General features: G+C 51.7%; 1 protein-coding gene across 12 annotated transcripts in view; it reads left to right on the top strand.

Annotated features, from left to right (window-relative positions):
• The window catches only part of PTPRS (protein tyrosine phosphatase receptor type S), a 110,742-nt gene that overhangs the window by 58,712 nt on the left and 32,427 nt on the right, over window positions 1-19,603 (top strand). For 6 of the 12 annotated variants that reach the window (XM_037823898.1, XM_037823900.1, XM_037823902.1 and 3 more), the window contains 5 exons: window positions 4,953-5,063; window positions 6,715-6,726; window positions 15,793-16,062; window positions 18,054-18,635; window positions 19,250-19,383. In XM_037823898.1, the coding sequence (XP_037679826.1) occupies window positions 4,953-5,063; window positions 6,715-6,726; window positions 15,793-16,062; window positions 18,054-18,635; window positions 19,250-19,383 (1,109 nt within the window). The remainder of the gene's footprint in view (window positions 1-4,952; window positions 5,064-6,714; window positions 6,727-15,792; window positions 16,063-18,053; window positions 18,636-19,249; window positions 19,384-19,603) is intronic. The other 6 variants (XM_037823903.1, XM_037823901.1, XM_037823899.1 and 3 more) reach the window with 1 other exon arrangement.

Raw genomic sequence — 19,603 nt, 5'->3', positions numbered from 1 at the left:
TTATTTCTGCTTTAATCCTTGTTATTTCTTTTCTTCTACTTGGTTTAGGATTGGTTTGCTGTTCATTTTCTAGCTTCTTCAGTTGATCCATTAGTTCTTTGATTTTGGCTCTTTCTTCCTTTTTAATATATGCGTTTAGTGCTATAAATTTCCCCCTTAGCACTGCTTTTGCTGCATCCCATAGGTTTTGGTATGTTGTGTTCTCATTTTCATTCGTCTCTATATATTTAGCAATTTCTCTTGCTATTTCTTCTTTAACCCACTGCTTGTTTAGGAGTGTGTTGTTTAACCTCCAGGTATTTGTGAATTTTCTAATTCTCTGATGGTTATTGACTTCTAATTGTATTCCATTGTGGTCAGAGAATGTGCTTTGAATAATTTCAATCTTTTTAAATTTATTGAGGCTTGTTTTATGTCCCAGCATATGATCTATTCTGGAGAAAGTTCCGGTGAGCACTAGAAAAGTATGTGTATCCTGTTGATTTGGGATGTAATGTCCTGTAGATGTCTGTTAAATCTAATTCATTTATCAGATTGTTTAGGTTTTCAATTTCCTTATTGGTCTTCTGTCTGGTTGATCTATCTATAGGAGAGAGTGATGTGTTGAAGTCTCCCACAATTATTGTGGAAACATCAATTGCTTCCTTTAGTTTTGCCAATGTTTCTCTCATGTATTTTGTGGCACCTTGATTGGGTGCATAGACATTTACGATTGTTATTTCTTCTTGCTGAATTGCCCCTTTTATTAGTATGTAGTGGCCTTCTTTGTCTCTCAAAACATCCCTGCATTTGAAGTCTATTTTATCTGAGATTAATATTGCTACACCTGCTTTCTTTTGGCTGTAGCTTGCATGAAATATTTTTTTCCATCCTTTCACTTTCAGTTTCTTTGTGTCCCTGTGTCTAAGATGAGTCTCTTGTATGCAACATATTGATGGTTCATTTTTTTTGATCCATTCTGCGAATCTATATCTTTTAATTGGGGAGTTTAATCCATTTACATTCAACGTTAAAACCGTGAAGGCATTTCTTGAATCGGCCATCTTATCCTTTGGATTATGTTTGCCATATTTTTCCCTCTCTCTATTAATATCCTTTATTGTACCCATACCGAATCTCTTTAGTACTGAACCTTTCTCCAAGTCTCTCTGTCCTGTCTTTGTTTCTCTGTCTGTAGGGCTCCCTTTAGTATCTCCAGTAGGGCAGGTCTCTTGTTAGCAAATTCTCTCAGCATTTCTTTGTCTGTGAAAAATTTAAGCTCTCCCTCAAATTTGAAGGAGAGCTTTGCTGGATAAAGTATTCTTGGCTGGAAATTCCTCTCACTCAGAATTTTAAATATATCGTGCCACTGCCTTCTTGCCTCCATGGTGGCTGCTGAGTAGTCACTACTTAGTCTTATGCTGTTTCCTTTGTATGTGGTGAATTGCTTTTCTCTTGCTGCTTTCAGAACTTGCTCCTTCTCTTCTATGTTTGACAGTGTGATCAGTATATGTCTCGGAGTGGGTTTTTTTTGGATTTATTCTATTTGGAGTTCGCTGAGCATTTATGATTTGTGTATTTATGTTGTTTAGAAGATTTGGGAAGTTTTCCCCAACAATTTCTTTGAATACTCTTCCTAGACCTTTACCCTTTTCTTCCCCTTCTGGGACACCAATGAGTCTTATATTCGGACGTTTCATATTATCTATCATATCCCTGAGGTCCATTTCGAGTTTTTCAATTTTTTTCCCCATTCTTTCTTTTATGTTTTCATTTTCCATTCTGTCATCTTCCAGGTCACTGATTCGTTGTTCAACTTCCTCTAGTCTTGTACTATGAGTGTCCAGAATCTTTTTAATTTGGTCAACAGTTTCTTTAATTTCCATAAGATCATCCATTTTTTTATTTAGTCTTGCAATGTCTTCTTTATGCTCTTCTAGGGTCTTCTTGATTTCCTTCATATCCCGTACTAGGGTCTCATTGTTCATCTTTAGTTCTTTGAGTAGCTGCTCTAGGTGTGTCTCTTCTGGTCTTTTGATTTGGGTGCTTGGGCTTGGGTTATCCATATCGTCTGGTTTTTTCATATGCTTTATAATTTTCTGTTGTTTTTGGCCTCGTGGCATTTGCTGACCTTGATAGGGTTCTTTTAGGGTTTGTAGACCAGTTGAAGTCCTTATCTCTAATTTATCAGATCTACAGCTTCGTGGAGTACACTTTCTCTAACTAACCAGCAGGTGGCGTCCACAAGCCACCTGTTCTCCACAAGCCAGATCTCCCCTGCTTAGCCTTTTTGGTGAGTGGGGGAGCGAGTCTTGTGGGGCCCAATTGGTGTCCCAAGCTTGCGTGTGTAGTTGGTGTTGCCTGCCCTGTATGTGGGGCGTGTTTCTGGGCAGTCGGGGAGGGGGGGTGGCCCTAACAATCAAATCTCCCTGATGATCCTAGAGTTTTAAAGCTACTGCAATAGTCTAATCCTTCAGTTCAGTCCTGCCACAGTTTGTCTCTGCCACTGACCCACAAGTCTTTGGTATTGGCGTATGGCTCCTGAGACTTGCAAGTGGGCCCCTCTTCCAGGCTGTGCACCCCGGGTCCTCTGTTGAGGGATGACTGTGCTATGTCGCAGGTGAGTGCCATCCCCCCAGGGCAGTTCTGGGCTGCTGGGCTGTGTTGGGAGGCTCCCAGTCTGCTCAAATGATGGCTGAATGGGGCTCTGTTAATTCACACTGCTCCCCCTTCCCAGCTCTGGGACATTCAGCTGAGGTTGCAGGGAAGGCTAATGTCCACGCCCAGTTTTGTGGTGTGTGCCTGTTATTGAAGCACTTCCGTCACACTGGGTTGTCTGGGGCAGCTCTGGGCTATGGGGCTGGCGATGGGCAGGAGTGTTTCCTGTCCACCAGGATGGTGGCTGTGAGCGGACACCCCCCTTTTCTTGGGAAGTTGTGTTGTTTAGTGAATTTTCTCAGCCACTGGATTATTGCCTTTTGTGTCAGAGCTCTCTTAGTTCTGCTCTTGACTTGACGTGCCCAAATTTCAATTCTTTGAAGCTTTCTGTATTGAGCTTCTTAGAGTAATTGTTTTAGAAAAAGCAAAAAGGATTTAAAAAAAAAAAAAAAAAAAAAAAAAAAAAAAAAAAAAAAAAAAAACGGCCCTCCTCAGAGATCTAATGGGTTATTGAAATGGTAATAGACAAAGCAACCAGGGCCATTAAGGAAAAGTGCCCAGGGCAGAGAGATCAGCCTTGCTTCGGGATTTGCATATGCGCCTCAAGGCCTGATCTCCGCCCTTCCCCTTTCTGTGTTCACCAGAACTCCAAAAATCCTCTGCTTTTATTTTGGAGTTTTTCGTGTTGTTTTTTTTCTATGCCTGTCTCCTCTCTGCTGGGCTGGCTGCTCTCAGAGTCTCTGGTGTCTGGCCTCAGTCTATCTATGGTTGGAGTTTGAATCAGTAGAATGAGTTTCCGGTAAGAGCAGCCACTGCAATTCTCCCTTCTCCTTCCTGGAGCTGACAGCCCCTCCTCCCCCGGGACTGAGCCTGGCAGGGAGGGGCGCGGGTCTCCTGGCCGCAAAAACTTACAGATTTCGCTGATCTCAGCAGTTCCACGTTTTCATGAGTGTTGTATGAAGTATGCCCAAAGACAGATTGCTCTGTGGTGTCCAGTCCACGCAGTTCCTGGCTTTTTACTTACTTTCCTGGAGGAGTAACTAAAACATACAGCTCACCAGTCTGCCATCTTGCCCCGCCCTCGAAGGGCTGCCTTCTAAGCCTCTCATTTGTTTTTATACGTTCTTGGGAAGTGATGCCGTTGATCTGGGCCTGTGGTTTCAAACATACCAGGAAACCAGCCCTATTTTCATTTACTCATGGGCACAAAACCTTCGGTTCAGACTGGTGATTTTAATTATGCTTATGAAAATTGGCATTCATCCCGATTCACTCTTGACCAACACATTCTTTGATGCAGGTGATTTCAAACATACCGGGAAACCAGCCTTATTTTCATTTACTCATGGGCACAAAACCTTCAGTTCAGGCCTGTGATTTTAATTATGCTTATGAAAATTGGCATTCTTCTTGATACACTCTCAACCAATGTGTTCTTTGATTCAGGCTTGTGATTTCAAACCTGCTTAGGGCCTTTCACCCTCAAGTTGATTTGTGGATGTCAGAGGCATTCATTCATTCAGACCTCTGATCTCAAACACTTCTGAAAGTTCAAGCTCATCCTCGTTTACTCACAAGCACCACAGACTTGGATCTAGAACCATCATTTCAAACACACTCGAGGAAATTCAGTTATTCGTGAGCACCAGGCTCTTGAATCCAGTGGTTTCAAACATACGTGGGTGTCTTCAGACATATTCTTATTTACTTAGAGGACTTCAAACATCTGCAGAAGTTCAGACTCAGGTCCGATTAGTTTCAGGCACCAAGCCCTCAAATTTCAAACACGCTTGACTCAGTTCAGTCTCGACGTCATTATGAGCCCCAAGGAGGGCTTTGAGGCCTGTGGTTTCAAACACACTTGAGGAACCGAGACTCACGTTCATGTACCCATGGGCACTGGCTGAAACCAGCCGAGCAGCCACCAGCTCCCCTGAAGCTACACATCCCTCGTGGCAGCCACCTCGGTCCCTGGGTCTCTCAGACGACCGCCACGGTCGTCCCACTCTTCCCACGTTACCCAGAAACTCATCGAAACTATATTGTACCCACTGCCCCGGCTTTGTCGTTGAACTTGGCAGTCGCTTCTGTAGTGCCAGACACGTGGTACTTCTTTCAGGTGAGGGTGGAGGATTTTTTGGGGGTTCAGGTGGGGATTGTTCAGGCCTGCCCCGGGGAGCTTCTAGGCTAAACCCACCACTCACTCATCGTCTTGCTTCTTGGGCCCAGGACGAGGAAGGACTCTGGGGTACCCTTCCCAGCCGCCTCCGGGGGTCCCCCCTGACTGGTCAGGCTTTCTCCCCTCTCCCCTACAGGGGCCCTGCAGATCGAGAGCAGTGAAGAGACGGACCAGGGCAAATACGAATGTGTGGCTGCCAACAGTGCCGGCGTGCGCTACTCGTCACCCGCCAACCTCTACGTGCGAGGTAGGGACCGGCGCCTCCAGGTCCAAGGCAGGGACCCCCGTCCCCGTCCCCCTCCTCCTTCCCCCCTTGGGCTCACAGCCTCTGGGCTCTCCCAGTCCCTGCAGGCCCAAGCGGGAAGGCCCCCTTGGGTCACGACGGAACCCCGGGCCTGTAAAATGGGGGGGCCTGTTCAACTTCCTCTGCCTTGCAGCAGGGCTTGGGGGAGGCAATGGTAGCAGGGCACGGGGGTGGTCTTGGGCCCACAGGGCTGGGGGAGCCTGCAGGCCACCGCCCCGCCCCACCCGCCCGCCTGAGTCGGCTTCTGTGATGTGTCGTACCCCCTCTTGTCGTCTGCTGGCTTTGCTTCTCCGAAGTCCGTGGCCTCGTAGCTCCCTGCTTCACCGCCCCCTCCCCCCGAGTCCCCTCTCATCCACGAGTTGGGGAGGGGGTCCTAGAAGCTGCCACCACCCCGGCCCCCCAGAGCCTGGGGCTCTCGGTCTTCTCCTAAGGACTCTCAGGAAAGGATGCGTTTAGGCCAAAATTGTGGGTGGGGGGCCCCCCAGCAGGTACCTCCACCCCTGTGTCTTGGTGGTCTCGTCAAGCTGAGGCAAGCACAGCATGCCCATGACGCTCCTTTCTCTCAGTTGCCAGGTTCCCCCCACCCCACTCCGGATCCCTCGGGGTCACCCCCTGTGGCCCCCCACCCCCAGATGCCTCAGTCCATGCCCTCCCCCATCCTTGCCCAAATTTTCCTCCATCTCCCCCTCCACCGCTGTCAGGACCCCGGTTCAAATCCCGGCTCAGCCCCCGATCAGCTTTGGGTTGCTGCACCAAACGCACCATTCTCCGTGCCTCAGTTTCCCCCATCTGGTGTCCCCTACCCCACCAAGACCTCGTCACTCTTGACCCCTCGGGCCCTCCTCACCCCCCCTGACCCTCCCCGACACCGTTCCCACTGCCCCCGAGTGACTCTTTGGTTCTGAGACTTGGGTTTTGCATCTTGCCTCTGAGGAGGAGGCCGCGTGGGGGGTTGGGATTGGGGGGTGGGCGTGCGGGCGGGCAGGGGGCACATGCGGTCCGTTGCCACGTCACCTCGGGTGAGTTACCTTGTGCTTGTGTCTCTGACTGACTGGTCACCACCTAACCTGCTTATTTCTGCAAACACCTGGGGTGGGATTCGTAAGTCTGGCAGGGTTCGAGGGAAAATTGTGGGCGCCAGGTGTGGGCTGGGGAGGGGGCAGGGGGTCGTTAGTGAGGGGGTGAGAAGGAGGGGCGTCTTCTGCATCCTCAGCCCCCTGGAAATGGGGGTTCCAGGTATGAACCTCCTTCCTGGTGGGGGCAGGTGAGGGGTGTGGTCCAGCCCCCCCCCCCCCCAATCTTTACCTGAGTCTCAGACGCTCCAAAATCGAGTTTAAAAGATTGTGGAAAGCAGACATAGATCTTGTATGTCAAGGGCAGAGTGGAGAAAAGAGAGGAAAAAGGTCATTGTTGTTCTTTTTATTTTTTAATTTTAATTTTTTTTTTTTTTTGGTTTAACGAGAAAAAAAAAAACAACAAACTATTGCAGCTTTTAGCCTTGGGAAGTCCTCTTTTTACTCTCTGTATCTCCCCTATTTTTTCTCTCCTCCCCATGTCATTGTGTTCCGCATCAAACCCCCTTTACATCCCTCAGAGCTTCGAGAAGGTTGGTGTGTTTTTTTCTTTTTTACTTTCTTTACCCACATTTTTACATTCTGAAAGTGACACGCACACACACGAAACACACACGGACACGCACTCGGACACACGCAGACACGCACATGATTTAAAAAAGTAGAAACACGAACCAACAGTAAATAAATAAATAAGCGGAATGTTGAATAATCAGCGCAAAGCAAACAAAAAGAAAAACCGCCAAGCGAGAGAGCAAAACCCAGAAAGACACGAAAATTTCAGCCGCGCTCAGCCCGGCCTAGGGCCGGCCGTACACATGTGATGCTTGCATTGTGATCGCCTTCTCTGCATCGTTGGTAATGTTGTTGCTAAGTTTTTTGCACTCCTCGTCGTCATGGTAACTTGGGCCTGATGCATGCTGGGAGAATGTAAAAATTTCTCTGCATGCCACTCTTGTCGGTTCGGTTTGGTGAACTCCCAATGCCTTCTGTTGGAGTGTTTCTCGTCTTCCGTTCCGTTTTCCTCCTTTAGCTTTCTTTCTTTCTTTTTTTTTTCTTTTCTTTTCTTTTCTTTTCTTTTTTCTATTTTGCTTTTGTTTCATTTTGGGGGGAAAAAACCGAAGTGTTCGTTTTTTTTTCCCTCCCATCCCTTTTACCTGGCTCCCTCCCCACCCTCAGAGCGTTTTGTCTTTGTCCTGTCTGGTGTTGCTGTGCTTTTTGGTTCTGGTTCCTTCGGCTGAGCTGTTCTGTGGTTGTTCTCCAAACGCATCGTGGTTTAAAAAGCCAGTGTTCCTGTCCGAGTACCATCCGGGAGGACGGGAGGGGGTCCCACAGCTGGGATGCTGCGGGCACGGGGCAGAAAGTGACCGCCTGGAACACAAGGCCACGAGGGAGGGGGCACAGACAATGGGGGGGAGGTCAGACCCTGAATGGGGCATGTAGGGGAAGCGGCCGATTTGATCGGCCCTCACTGGCCAGCTCCCTTTTCCCAGCTCTAGAGGGTGCCTTGGCACACCCCCACCTGGGGCGGCCATGTTGGAAGGAAGCTTAAGCAGCTGTCTTCCCATCTTCTCCCAGCCTCCCCGAGCAACCCAAAATCCGGCATTTGAAGCCCAGCCAAACGGGCACGGGCATTTCGAGCTCTCGTTCAACAGGGCAACACGTCCAAATACGGGAAACAGTCAATTTAAAATGGGGCTGGGGGTGATGATTGCACCATCCTGCCAAGACGGCAGTTGTTGGGATGATCCGATGCATCTTGGATGGGCAGGTAAGGAACTGCCCATTGGAAAACGCAGCAAGCATGGGAGACTTTGGGGGAAAAAAATGGCCAGTTTTGGTGCCCTGCAGTGCTCCGCTTCTGGTTCCCAGGCAGCAACATGGCTTGCTCCTCCAGTCCCCCTCTCAGGCCCTGTGCCCAGGCCACGGGCGTCTTTTGCCTAGCAGTACGGCACGGTCACTTTCTGAGTGCCTGAGTATCAGAGCTGTGGAATTCTTGAGAAAACCCAGGGAACCTTAGACACATCCTCTCCCCCCCTTCTCTCTGTCTTCCTGTCTCCCCACTTCTCCCTCTTCCCTCTCTCTCTTTCATCTCTCTCTTTTGCTCTTTGTCTCTCTCACTCTTGCAAACCTTCTGAGATGCACGCCTCCACCTTCCACTCCTTTCCCCGAGGAAAGGCAAGCCCTTGAGGGCCCACTCCAACCCGCTAGATTAGTAGTCCAGCTAGATTTCTAACCCCCAGCCCCCAACCTTCAACCCCCACACAGATGACAGTCTGCGGGTGGAGGGCAGCCTCTTGCCCCTCACCTGTCTTTTCTAAATTCCCAGTTATTAGGGCCAAGGCCAAATTGGCAAGAGGACTTTCGGTGCAGCGGGGACGCATTAGCTGCTTCTGCATCTGCTCGCCCAGCGTAGTTGCCAGGCCCCTACTGCCAAGGCGACTTTGTCCTGTTGTCCTGGTGAAATGGAACTGAGGGATGGCCGAGGGCCTCTGAACGCCACTTAACGTCTCAGGCAGGATGGCCTAATGGAGGGAGCACAAGCTCTGGGCCCCCTGCAGACCTGGATTCAAATGCCGCGTCTGCTCCCCACGCCAGGTGTGTGATCTCAGGCCAATCACTTGAGCGGAAGCCACCATAAGTGTCCCTCAGTCATGGAGAAGTGGAAAGAATCCATCAAGCAATACTTTGGTGCCCCGCAAAGGGCATGGCTCGTAAGAAGTCACGGGTGAGGTTGCTGGGAGACAGAGAAGCCAAAAAAAAGAGAGCAGATGATCTGGGCTAAGCCACTTCCCTTCTTTGGGGTCTCGAGTTCCCCATTATGTACCTTATAGAGTCACTGTTTGAATAAGATGACATGTGGGAAACGGCTTTAAAACCAATCGGATCAGAGAAACCAATTCATCAGCTCAGACTTCATGTTTTTGCTAGTCGTTCTCAGAGCCCATCCTGGGAGCTCATTTCCTCCTAGCTCCAACCCCTACCCCCATCCCCAGCTCCCCAGAGCCCCAGCTTTCATCTCCCTGCCACTAATACCCCACTCCCAGGAAGCTTGGTAGTCAAAGAGCCAGAAGGGGCCAATAAAAGCGCCAGCTCCTGGGGGTAGGCTACCCTTGCAGATAAATAAGAACCAGCTCGCCAGAGAATGTGTGCCATTGTCTTGTTCTACCTTGCAAGCTACAAGTGTTAACGTTGTTGCCAGTCTGGGGAGTTACTTGCAAGGAATCCCCACCCCCAACCTAACTCTCTTCAGTCAACTGTTTCCATCTTCTACACACTGAGTAGCTCAGGAGAGAAGAGCATTTGAGACTTGCCTCTCTCCTAAAATTTATACCTGGGATCCAAAGAGCCAGTCAAAACCAAACCCATGGTTTTAAGGCAGCAGGGAGCTCTACTCCCAGATGTCCCCTGGGGAAGGAGCAACTGAACCTCTTGAGAAGGTGGCAAGGTGATCGGCTTATACTCTCCCCGGCTGTCCAGTTTCCTTTTTGTCTCCATGGAACTGTAAGCCTTTCGAGTGTGGCCCAGCAGCCAAAGCTGGTGTCACGGCCACTCGAGCTGGTGACGTAGCGTGATTAAGCCACGGGGCTCAGGGCCCGGTTAAATGGCATGCCACCCACCCAGTCCTGCAGGGACAACTCAGAACAAACTGCTATAACATCAGAGAGAATATTGTATCTTCAAGGGTGGGCTCTAGGGGATCTTCAGGGTTTTGGAGGAGGCTGCATGGAGCCAGAAATCATTTAACTCAAGACCTCGAATGCCGAGCTAAAAAGCCAGGGCTTGTCGCCCGATGCCAATGACAGAACATTCTAGATCTCCCGTTCTCCAAGCCTTCAGATCAGAGCCCTATATTCAGGACCTGTCCCCTGGGTCCTTTTTCAGATAAATCTGTAATGTAGAATTTGGTGGAACAAATTCTTTTTTTTTTTTTTTTACATTAAGCGTCCCACACCAAAACCCAGCAATTGGTAGCTGTGACTTCTGGGTTGCTCCCAACACCCCTTACCTCTTGGTCACCCTAGAATGACGTCCGATGGACATGCTGGAGAGCTGCCCGCTTCCGGCTGACCACAGCTGCCCTCGTCCCTCCTGCAGGGTCCTCGGTTTCACCCCGGTGGCTGGCGGTGGGAAATCAGCTCTCGGTCCTTTTCCCCCTTCCACCCTCACCTTGGGGGACGGGGGGCGGTGAGGGGGAGAGAGGAGGCTCCAGGGCCCGGGGTGGGGGACGGGCTCCCCTTTCTCGGGGCCCGGCGGGCGCGGGGAGGAACACTGAGCTCTGCACCCCTCTCGCCTGTTGCCTGCCTGGTGTCCTTTGCATCGCTCTGTCCTCTGTTCTGGGGGCGGGGGGTGCGGGGAAATATTAGATTACACCTTGTCGTTTGGAAGGCCCTGCGTCTCCAGCGGCCGCAGCGAGGGGGCGAGGGGAGTCGATTGGCAGAGATGGTGCCATTTTCTGCTAGAACCCCCCCCCCCAAAAAAAAATATGAGAAGGGACGTGGGGGCGGGGGTACCGAAAACAAAAAACGAAACCCCTGTAGTGCAGCCAAACGTCCAGCTCAAAACTGCCAACGACTTGCCGGGGCCGCTGGCCAGGCCGCGAGCCAGGGGTACCCCAGATCCCTCTGGGCCTTGCATGCCACCCCAATGCCCGAGGGAGCTGGCGGTGGGGTCGGGGTGGGGAGGCAGGAGGGCAGGGACAGGGCACGGTGGGGATGACACAGAGGGGAGGGCAAGGGGGACAGGCACGAGGTGTGCCACAGAACGGCCCCCCAAGTGGCCTGGGCTGCAGGCCAGGGGTTCCAGGGAGGCGGGGTCTGAGAAATGGGCTTTGGAATTAGGCCGCGGACCCCTGCCCCCCCACCCCACCCTTCTCCCGACAGGTGTAATCTAAGCTTAACTGAAACCCGTGGAGGCTGCACAACTTCCTGGCATCCCCCCCCCGCCCTTCCCATCCACACCCTCATTTTGGAGTTCGGAGGAGTCAGGCACGGCCCCTTCCACCCCAAAATGGCCCCCAGAGCCCTGCCCTCTCCACCACCACCCCCCCTCGGAGCTGTGGCTTGCTGAACTGTTGGGATGTTTGACAGTCGAGTTCCCACCTAGTGCCTCAACCAGATCACCTCACTTTTGAGTTTCCCCCCCCTCCCTTCTCCTCCCCCACTCCTCTCCCCCCCTTTCCGCCCCTCCCCACTTTTTTTTTTTTTTTTTTTTTTTTTTTGGGTTTTTGAGTTTCTGCCTGGGGGAGGGGTCGTCTCCCGGTTGCTTTGACAGTTTTTTGAGTTGTTTTTCCATGTGAATCGGGGTTTGAAGCGACCACTCTCCTCCCCCCCAACCCCGCCCCCCTCCCACCGCCCGCCCTCCTGCCCCCCTCACCCACGCGGGCTCCCCCCTCCCCGCTGGGACACCCACCCCACCCCCCCGGCTACTCGGTGACGAGAAGAGCTGGAAACAAGAGCCAGCTGGAGCGTGCTGAGGACCAAGCTGGTGTGGTCCCCTTATAACCCGCCTGGACCCTCCATTCAGGTCGGTAATTGGGGGTGGGGGTCCGGTGGGGCCTCGCTGTCCCCTGGGCTCCGGGCCCACCTTCCTCTCTAACCCGCACCTCAAGCTTGCAGCCAGGGGTGGAAAGATGACGCGGGTGGGGTGTTGGCAACCGAACCGGGCAGAACACAGCATCGGCCCCCCTGCCCGCGCCGGCCAGAGGATGCTCGGGGGACTTTCGAGTTCCCCCCGACCAATGCCTTTGGGATGGTCCTCTCCAAACTTGTGGCAAACCAGCCCCTTCCTACAGCCCACCCTGAGAAACCAATGAGGCGGGTGAGAAAGCAAGTGAGCAGTTTTTCAGGGGTCAGAGCAGACTTTGTGGCTTACTGGCAGGCCCATTTAACTGATGGCCGCTGGCCACGTTGGGGATCATGATAACTGAAATAACTGTGCCCTCCCTTACTTAACTGACTTACGGTTAATTAACAATCCTGTACCGCAAGTCTTTTACATATTCAAGGTGTGTGCCTTGTCTCTACTTCTAAAAAAAGTCTACTTCCAAATTATGACACCCTGTCAGGGAGATGTTTTAAGATAAGATCTGGCGTGAACAGGGTCTTTGGGGTGAGTTTTTGCTTTCGCAGAAGGGAAAAATGGGGTTCACGTTTAACCTTTAGATCCTAACGATAGAGCTCATTCCCTTTGAACAATCCCTTGTAAGTGAACCTTAGGCTGTGAGCCTTTAACTGATGGCTTCTGCACATCTATTGTGATGGCCGCTGGATATTTTGCAACTGGTGGTTACTGAACATTATTCAGTCGACAGAGCTGTGTATAGGTTATGGCTACTTTTGTTGTTGTCTTTTGGTGTCCCCAAAGGGTGAGGACACGCAAGTTTTTGAAAGAGCCGGATGCCAAAAAAGACGCCTGGCTATAGTTCTTGCTTTCTCCTGCAGTCTAGAGCAATCTGCTTCACCGTGATGAGAGAAGGGCTCGCCTTACCTGAGAGGCAGGGGTCAGGCTGGCCTGGCTTCAAGCTCTGGCCACCCCACTCCCTTCCTTTGTGACCTCCAGCTAGTCCTGTCCCTTCCCTGAGACTCACCTGCAAAACGGGCACCAGGACCTTTGTTTGTCAAAGCTGTTGGAGGGGATAAAATGAAATGGGGATATCATGGGAATTTTTACCATTTCCTTTCTTTACTGTACTTCACCCCCAAACTCCCTGAAGGTAGAGAATCTCTTAGCTCTTCCCGCACACCTTGGGAGGCTGGAAGGAGATGAAGCCATCCCTGCGGCCAGGCTGGGTCAGATCTGCATGTCACCCATTTCATAGGCGGGCAAACTAAGGTTCAGCTGCTCCACCTCTGCCTGGAGAGGTTTTTGGTGGCAGTCTGAAGCCTTGAAGAGTTTTCCTTAGTGTGTTTAGGGCTTCGGACCCCCAGCTGAGCAGCCCTAAAATAGGGGCAGGGTGTCCCCGAGAAGTAGGGAGCCGAGAGGGCCTTCCCAGAGAGGGGCTCAAGGGGGCCAGGTTGGTTTGCTCCAAAGGTTCTTCGTCTACGGGGATCCTGTCCCCCGTGGCCGCCTCAAAACACTTTTTGGGGTGCCAGGTGGGGAGGGGGGCAGATCCTGCGTTCTGCTGCTGCGTGGGGCGCCACCCTGGGGGAAACCACGGCCCTCCTTTCAGACCCCGATTTTCAGCCCCACACCCATTCCATGTTTCCTTTGGGGTTTTTTCATTTTGTTTTGGAGGTTTTTGTTTATTTTGTTTTGTTTTTTTTCTTTTTTTTTTGGTAATTTTTTTCTTTCTGGCTTTTTTTTTTTTTCTCCTTTTTTTTCCTTTCATTTGTTTCTCCTGGTTCTGTTCTGGACGTCGATGCCGTTTCCTGTCCTTGATTAATTAGCTCCACGCTCACACTCCCCCCACCCCATCGTGTTCTGTTTCCATGACAACTCAGCGTCGGCATCCCCCCCACCCCGCTCCTCGCTGCGGATGCCGCCGGCCAGCCGGAACCCCCACCCTCCACCCAGCCCTGCCCGAGAGCCCCTCATCTCAGCCCCCCACCCGTCCCTCACCCCCACGCTGCTGCATGGCCCCTCCGTGCTCCCCCCACACACACCCCGATGCCTCTCTCCGCCCCGTGTTCTCAACCTTCCTCCATCCTGTCTCCAACGTGACTCTGGACTTTTCGTGGGGCTTCGTTTTCCGAAGGGCCGCCAGCCCCCACCCCGATCCTCGCTCCCACCCCCTTCCCAGCTCCCCCCACCTCTCCCCATCCAGCCGGGATCCAGGGAGCAGGGCTGGGGGTTCTAGTAAGACTGTGGCCATCAGGCAGGAAATTGGGGTTTCCTGCCTTCATCCCCTGGAGCCTCCTTAGGGAGGGCCAGACCCCCAGATCATCCCCCTCCTTGGACCAGACCCCCCCAGATACCATATGCAGATCAGAGGCCCATGGGGTGATGGGAGTCATCTCCCCTCTGGGTCCCCTTAGCCCAGAGACAAGGATCCCATCCCCACCCCGAGCTCAGGACGAGCCCCCGGGACTTCTCTAGATCTTAAGCCCTTCCCAGAGATGACCCCTCTCTGGCCGGCGGAACTTTCTAGACTGACCCAAGTCCTTCCCACCGCAGTGAAGCACCCACCGCTGGTGGGGCAGCAGTGCCTTCCGGAAGTTCAGCTGCCCACTAGCGTCCACCCCTTGGGCCTGCCCCTGTACCCCGTCTGACTTCCGAAAATGGAGCCCCCGAAATGTATCCTGCAGCCTTTGTGGTCTGTGACAGAAGGCCGCATCCACCTCCCCTCTCAGAAACGCACCGAACATGTCCCTGTTCTCTCGACGTTCGAGTTCATTCCCTCGTTTATTATTATTACTGTTATGATGATTATTAATTAATAGCTATTGATTATTCTGCCAGGGCTGTGATGTGAAAATGTGCGATGTCACATTGGGTCACATCTGCTAGAATTAACATGCAGCATTGGAAGTGGGCCCCTCCCTCCTCCTCCTTTCTCTCTTTCTGTCCCTCCCTCTGTCTGTCCCTCTTTCTCTGTTTTTTTTTCTTTTTTCCCCTCTTTCTCTCTGCTCATCCGTCTCCTTCTCCTCTCTCGGGCACCCACATGGGTGTGCAGTAGAGACCCCTGAAGTCAAGGTCCCCCCTTTGCATCACCCCTCTCTCTCTCTCTTTCTGTCCTTCCTTCTGCCTCTCTCTCGCTCTCATTCTCGTTCTCTCTTTCTCTTTCTCAACCTGTTTTGCATGATGTTTGTGACTCTGAGAGCTGCATTTATCGGTGGAAACTTGTCAGATCCGACAGAAGCTTCTGGAAGGGTTTCTATACCCCAAAAAACCACAAAAATTTCATTAGAGTTTCTCATCTTTTTCCTCGAGGGTCCCAGGAAAGTGGGGGGGTGGGTGGGTGGTTGGGTGGGAGAAACCCTGAGTTCCCAGAGAGAGACCAGGGTGGGTTGGGGGGTGAGTTCCAGGGCCCCCCCTCTGCCTCCCGGTTCCACTCTCCTTCTGATTGCCCCTTCTCGTCACCGTAGAAGCAGGGAGGACTGGAAGTCAGACCCTCTCCCAGAACCACCACCCCCTGCCGGAATTTTCTCTGGAGGGGGTGAAGGTGGGGGGCTGCCCCCCAAAGCCACGTCCATCACCAAAGATGAGAAACGACTGATAAATTTTTGTGTCCGTATCTGTGCTGTGACGAGCCGCTATGGTCTCAGAACCCTGTTGCTATGAAATAATGCTTCATGTTTCTTTATTATATATCGATATATCTCTCTATATATTGTTTGTGAAGTACCTTCCTTTGAAGTTTTGGTTTCTTTGTGTTGGAATTTGGTTTCTTAATTTGTTTTGTTTTTGTTTCGTTTTCTTTCCTTTTTCATTTGGAAAAAAAAAAAAAAAGAAATCACCTGGTTGGGGGAGGAAACAGCCCTGCTTAAATTGTTTTCCACTTTTTTTTTTCTTGTTTTTCTTTCTTCTTTCTTTCTTCTTCCTGCTTGTCTTTCTTTTCTCCCCTCCATCCCACCCGCACCCTCCTGTGCAAACCCCCCCACCCATGCAATCCCCCTTCCCGTCCCTGCATCTCCCTCTGCCGCCCCCCACCTCCCCAGTACGCCGTGTGGCTCCTCGTTTCTCCATCTTACCCATGAGCCACGAGGTCATGCCAGGTGGGAACGTGAACATCACCTGTGTGGCCGTGGGCTCGCCCATGCCGTACGTCAAGTGGATGCAAGGGGCTGAGGATCTGACGCCCGAGGACGACATGCCCGTGGGGCGGAATGTGCTAGAACTCACGGACGTCAAGGACTCGGCCAACTACACGTGTGTGGCCATGTCCAGCCTGGGCGTCATCGAGGCCGTGGCCCAGATCACGGTGAAGTGTGAGTGGGGGCATGGGGGGGCAGAGGAGCAGGCCACTCATCCCCGAGACCCTGGCTCGGCTGGGGGGTGCTGTTGGGGGGCCTCCGGGTGACTGTTTTGGTTTTACTTATCCATGGCTGAGGACAGTGGTTCTTTGGACAAATATCTGCTATTCTGGGCCAGGCCTTGGAATGAGACATGGATTTGGTCTTCTGAGCTCATTATCCAGCGTTGGGGACACCCATGAAATCAGGAAGCTTCAATATAGGCCAGTTGGTGTATAATGGGGGGATATAGAGACACTTACTTTTTCTCCCAGGAAAAATAAGTCAGCAAAGCCTTCCCAGTTGAAAAACTGAAAGTTGAACAGGAGTGAGTCAGGCAAAGGAGACAGGGAACAGTGTTTTAGGAAAAGAAACAGCACCTGCAAAGGCTCAGAGGAGAAAGAGGGGACTGCAGATTCTCCTGGTGTCCCAAGCTTTTGGTGAGATTCAGAGGATGGTGCCTTCAGACATTTCTCAAGCTTTAGAGCAGGGGCCAAATCTGGCCCACCACCTGCGTTTGTAAATAAAGTTTTATTGGCACATCCATTGATTTACGTTTTGTCGACTGCTTTTGCACTGCAACGGCAGGGTGGAGGAATTTCCCTGAGACTGTCTGGCCCACGAGGGCAAAAATATTTACTGCCGGGCCCTTCGGGAGGAAGGTTTGCCAACCCTTGCTTTAAAGCCATAGGAAGTGTCCGAGTCAGCAGGTTTGATCCTCATTTTGCTGATGGATTAAACATCTCCTGGTGAATGCTTTTTTGGGGGGTGGGTGGGAGCCCTAAGTTGCAAGAGATCCTGGGACAAGTGGGAGGAAAAGTCACAGTTATCAGGCAGTGCCTTTGTGGCAGGCCCTGGGGCACAGCCGTGAACAAACCTCGAAAATAAACATGAAAACGCGCCAACCTCCATGGTGAGGCCTGGGAAGGACGCCCCAGCTAGGTTGGTGGGCACGGCCTGAAGGAATGGGGGCTGAGAAGGAGCCAGCGGCACGGCTGGCTGGGAGAGGAATGTTCTAATTCCAGAGAATAGCAAATGTGAGGTGGGAACACACCCGAGGCCTGTGTGGCTGGGGAGGAGGGAGCCATAGAGAGTTCTAGACCAGGAGCAGCTACCGTACCCTTAAAAGCATAAATATCTTTCTTAGAGAGTAAATATTTCCAGCTTTATGGGCCATCTAACTTCTGCCCTTGGGATTAGGGGCACAGACGCAGACGTAGACAGCAGGTGGGTGTGGCTGTGTGCCAGTAAAACTTTATTTACAAAAACAGGTGTCACCACGGATGAGTGTACGATATGTGAATGTATCTCAATAAAACAATTTTTTAAACAGAATACATAGAAAAAAACAGAATTAAAAAAAAAAAATTAAAAAAAAAACAGGCAGCAGGCTGTAGTTAGCTGACAGCTGCCCTAAATAAAATCTATTAACCTGGTGTAATTTTAAGAATTTAGAATCTTTTTATAACAATGTGTCTCTTCATATAACTTGTAAGAGCAGTAATTTAAAATATATATATAAATAACCTTTTCTGAAAAAAAAAAAACTAAATGAGTTTCATTTGATTATTTGAATGGGAACCACATGGTGATTTTTTTCTTGTGTTTAATTTTAAATACAGTGAGCTAAACCTATTTGCTCTTACCGCTAGACTAGCTATTATTAAAGATGTTTAGACAGTTATTTATTTATTTATTTATTTTTGATTCTTTGGAATGTATTGGAATCCTGGAGAAATCTCTCTATCATTGAATATTAGGTTTTATGTTCACAAAATAAAAGTTTGGTCTTGGAAAAAAACAAAACAAAACAGAACAGGTGTCAGCCCTGCTGTAGATGATGAGCTAGGGGTCATTATGCCCAGGAAATCAAGGCTCAGAGAGGGCACTGCTGTTACTAAAAGCCACACAGCCCTCGGGGTCCGCCCCCAGCTTGGCTGACAGGTGACCCCGTCTCCCACCCACAGCTCTCCCCAAAGCCCCTGGGACTCCGTTGGTGACAGAGAACACAGCCACCAGCATCACCATCACGTGGGACTCAGGCAACCCAGACCCCGTGTCCTACTACGTCATCGAGTATAAATCCAAGAGCCAGGACGGGCCGTACCAGATCAAGGAGGACATCACCACGACGCGCTACAGCATCGGCGGCCTGAGCCCCAACTCCGAGTACGAGATCTGGGTGTCGGCCGTCAACTCCATCGGCCAGGGGCCCCCCAGCGAGTCGGTGGTCACCCGCACGGGCGAGCAGGCCCCAGCCAGCGCGCCGCGTAACGTGCAGGCCCGCATGCTGAGCTCCACCACCATGATCATCCAGTGGGAGGAGCCGGTGGAGCCCAACGGCCTGATCCGCGGCTACCGTGTCTATTACACCATGGAACCCCAGCACCCCGTCGGCAACTGGCAGAAGCACAACGTGGACGACAGCCTGCTGACCACGGTGGGCAGCCTGCTGGAGGACGAGACCTACACCGTGCGCGTGCTGGCGTTCACCTCCGTGGGCGACGGGCCCCTCTCGGACCCCATCCAGGTCAAGACGCAGCAGGGAGGTGAGACGCGGGACCCGGTTGGGATTCGGGCACGGGGTGTCCCAGTCTCCCCGAAATCAGACGTTCTGGCTGCCCTGCTGGATGCATGCTGGTTTTGATTCGTCCCGTATGGTGCTTTAAAAAATTTTATAAAAGCAGGGAGTCGGCTCAGAAGATCCAAATTTCTGGCTTCCTTTGGAAAATCAGATTTGGCAGCCCCATAGGGCTGCTACGATCGGATGCCTGGATCAGTCTCGGGCTGTGTTTGAGGCAAGGGTGCAGTTCCCTGCTTCCCTGGAAGGAGGAGGACACTGGCATGGTTTGAAATAAAAAGGGGATTAAAAATGTTTTTTTTTCCCCACTGAAAGAAGTGAGGGTGGGGGAATAGAGGTGGGCAACTGATGCTGAAGGGCAGTAGTGAGTTCCCAGAAAAAGAACAGTGTGAGAATGGTCCGGAAGATTCCAGAAACTTCCGGAAACCTCCGGATGCTAAGCGTCCTTCTTGCAGGACAATGCTGAGCACCACGTGTCTCTTTTTGGGAGAGCAAGAGCACTTGGTAGACTGGGCACCCATCCTGGGTGGTGAACCCCGCCCTGATCTCCCCTCATTTTGCTTCCTCTCCCCCCACCCCTAGTGCCCGGCCAGCCCATGAACTTCCGGGCCGAGGCCAAGTCGGAGACGAGCATCGGGCTCTCGTGGAGCCCCCCACGGCAGGAGAGCATCATCAAGTATGAGCTCCTGTTCCGGGAGGGCGACCACGGCCGAGAGGTACCGGGGCGCAGCGGGTGGGGGAGCGGGCGCAGGTGGTGTGGATGTCACTGACTCTCCCTCCCCTGCCCCCGCACTGCCCCCTGTCCCCCACTCCGGTTGTGTCCTCCCCCCCACCCGCTCTGGTTGCCCCCTTTCCTGTTCTCTCACGGCTCAACGACTGTCCCTGGGGGTCTTCCCCTTCTCTTTGGCCTGTTTATTGCTCTTTTCCCATTTCTCC

Source organism: Choloepus didactylus, assembly GCF_015220235.1.
Source record: "Choloepus didactylus isolate mChoDid1 chromosome 25 unlocalized genomic scaffold, mChoDid1.pri SUPER_25_unloc1, whole genome shotgun sequence".
Classification (NCBI taxonomy): domain Eukaryota; kingdom Metazoa; phylum Chordata; class Mammalia; order Pilosa; family Megalonychidae; genus Choloepus; species Choloepus didactylus.
This window is presented reverse-complemented; position numbering and strand designations above follow the sequence as displayed.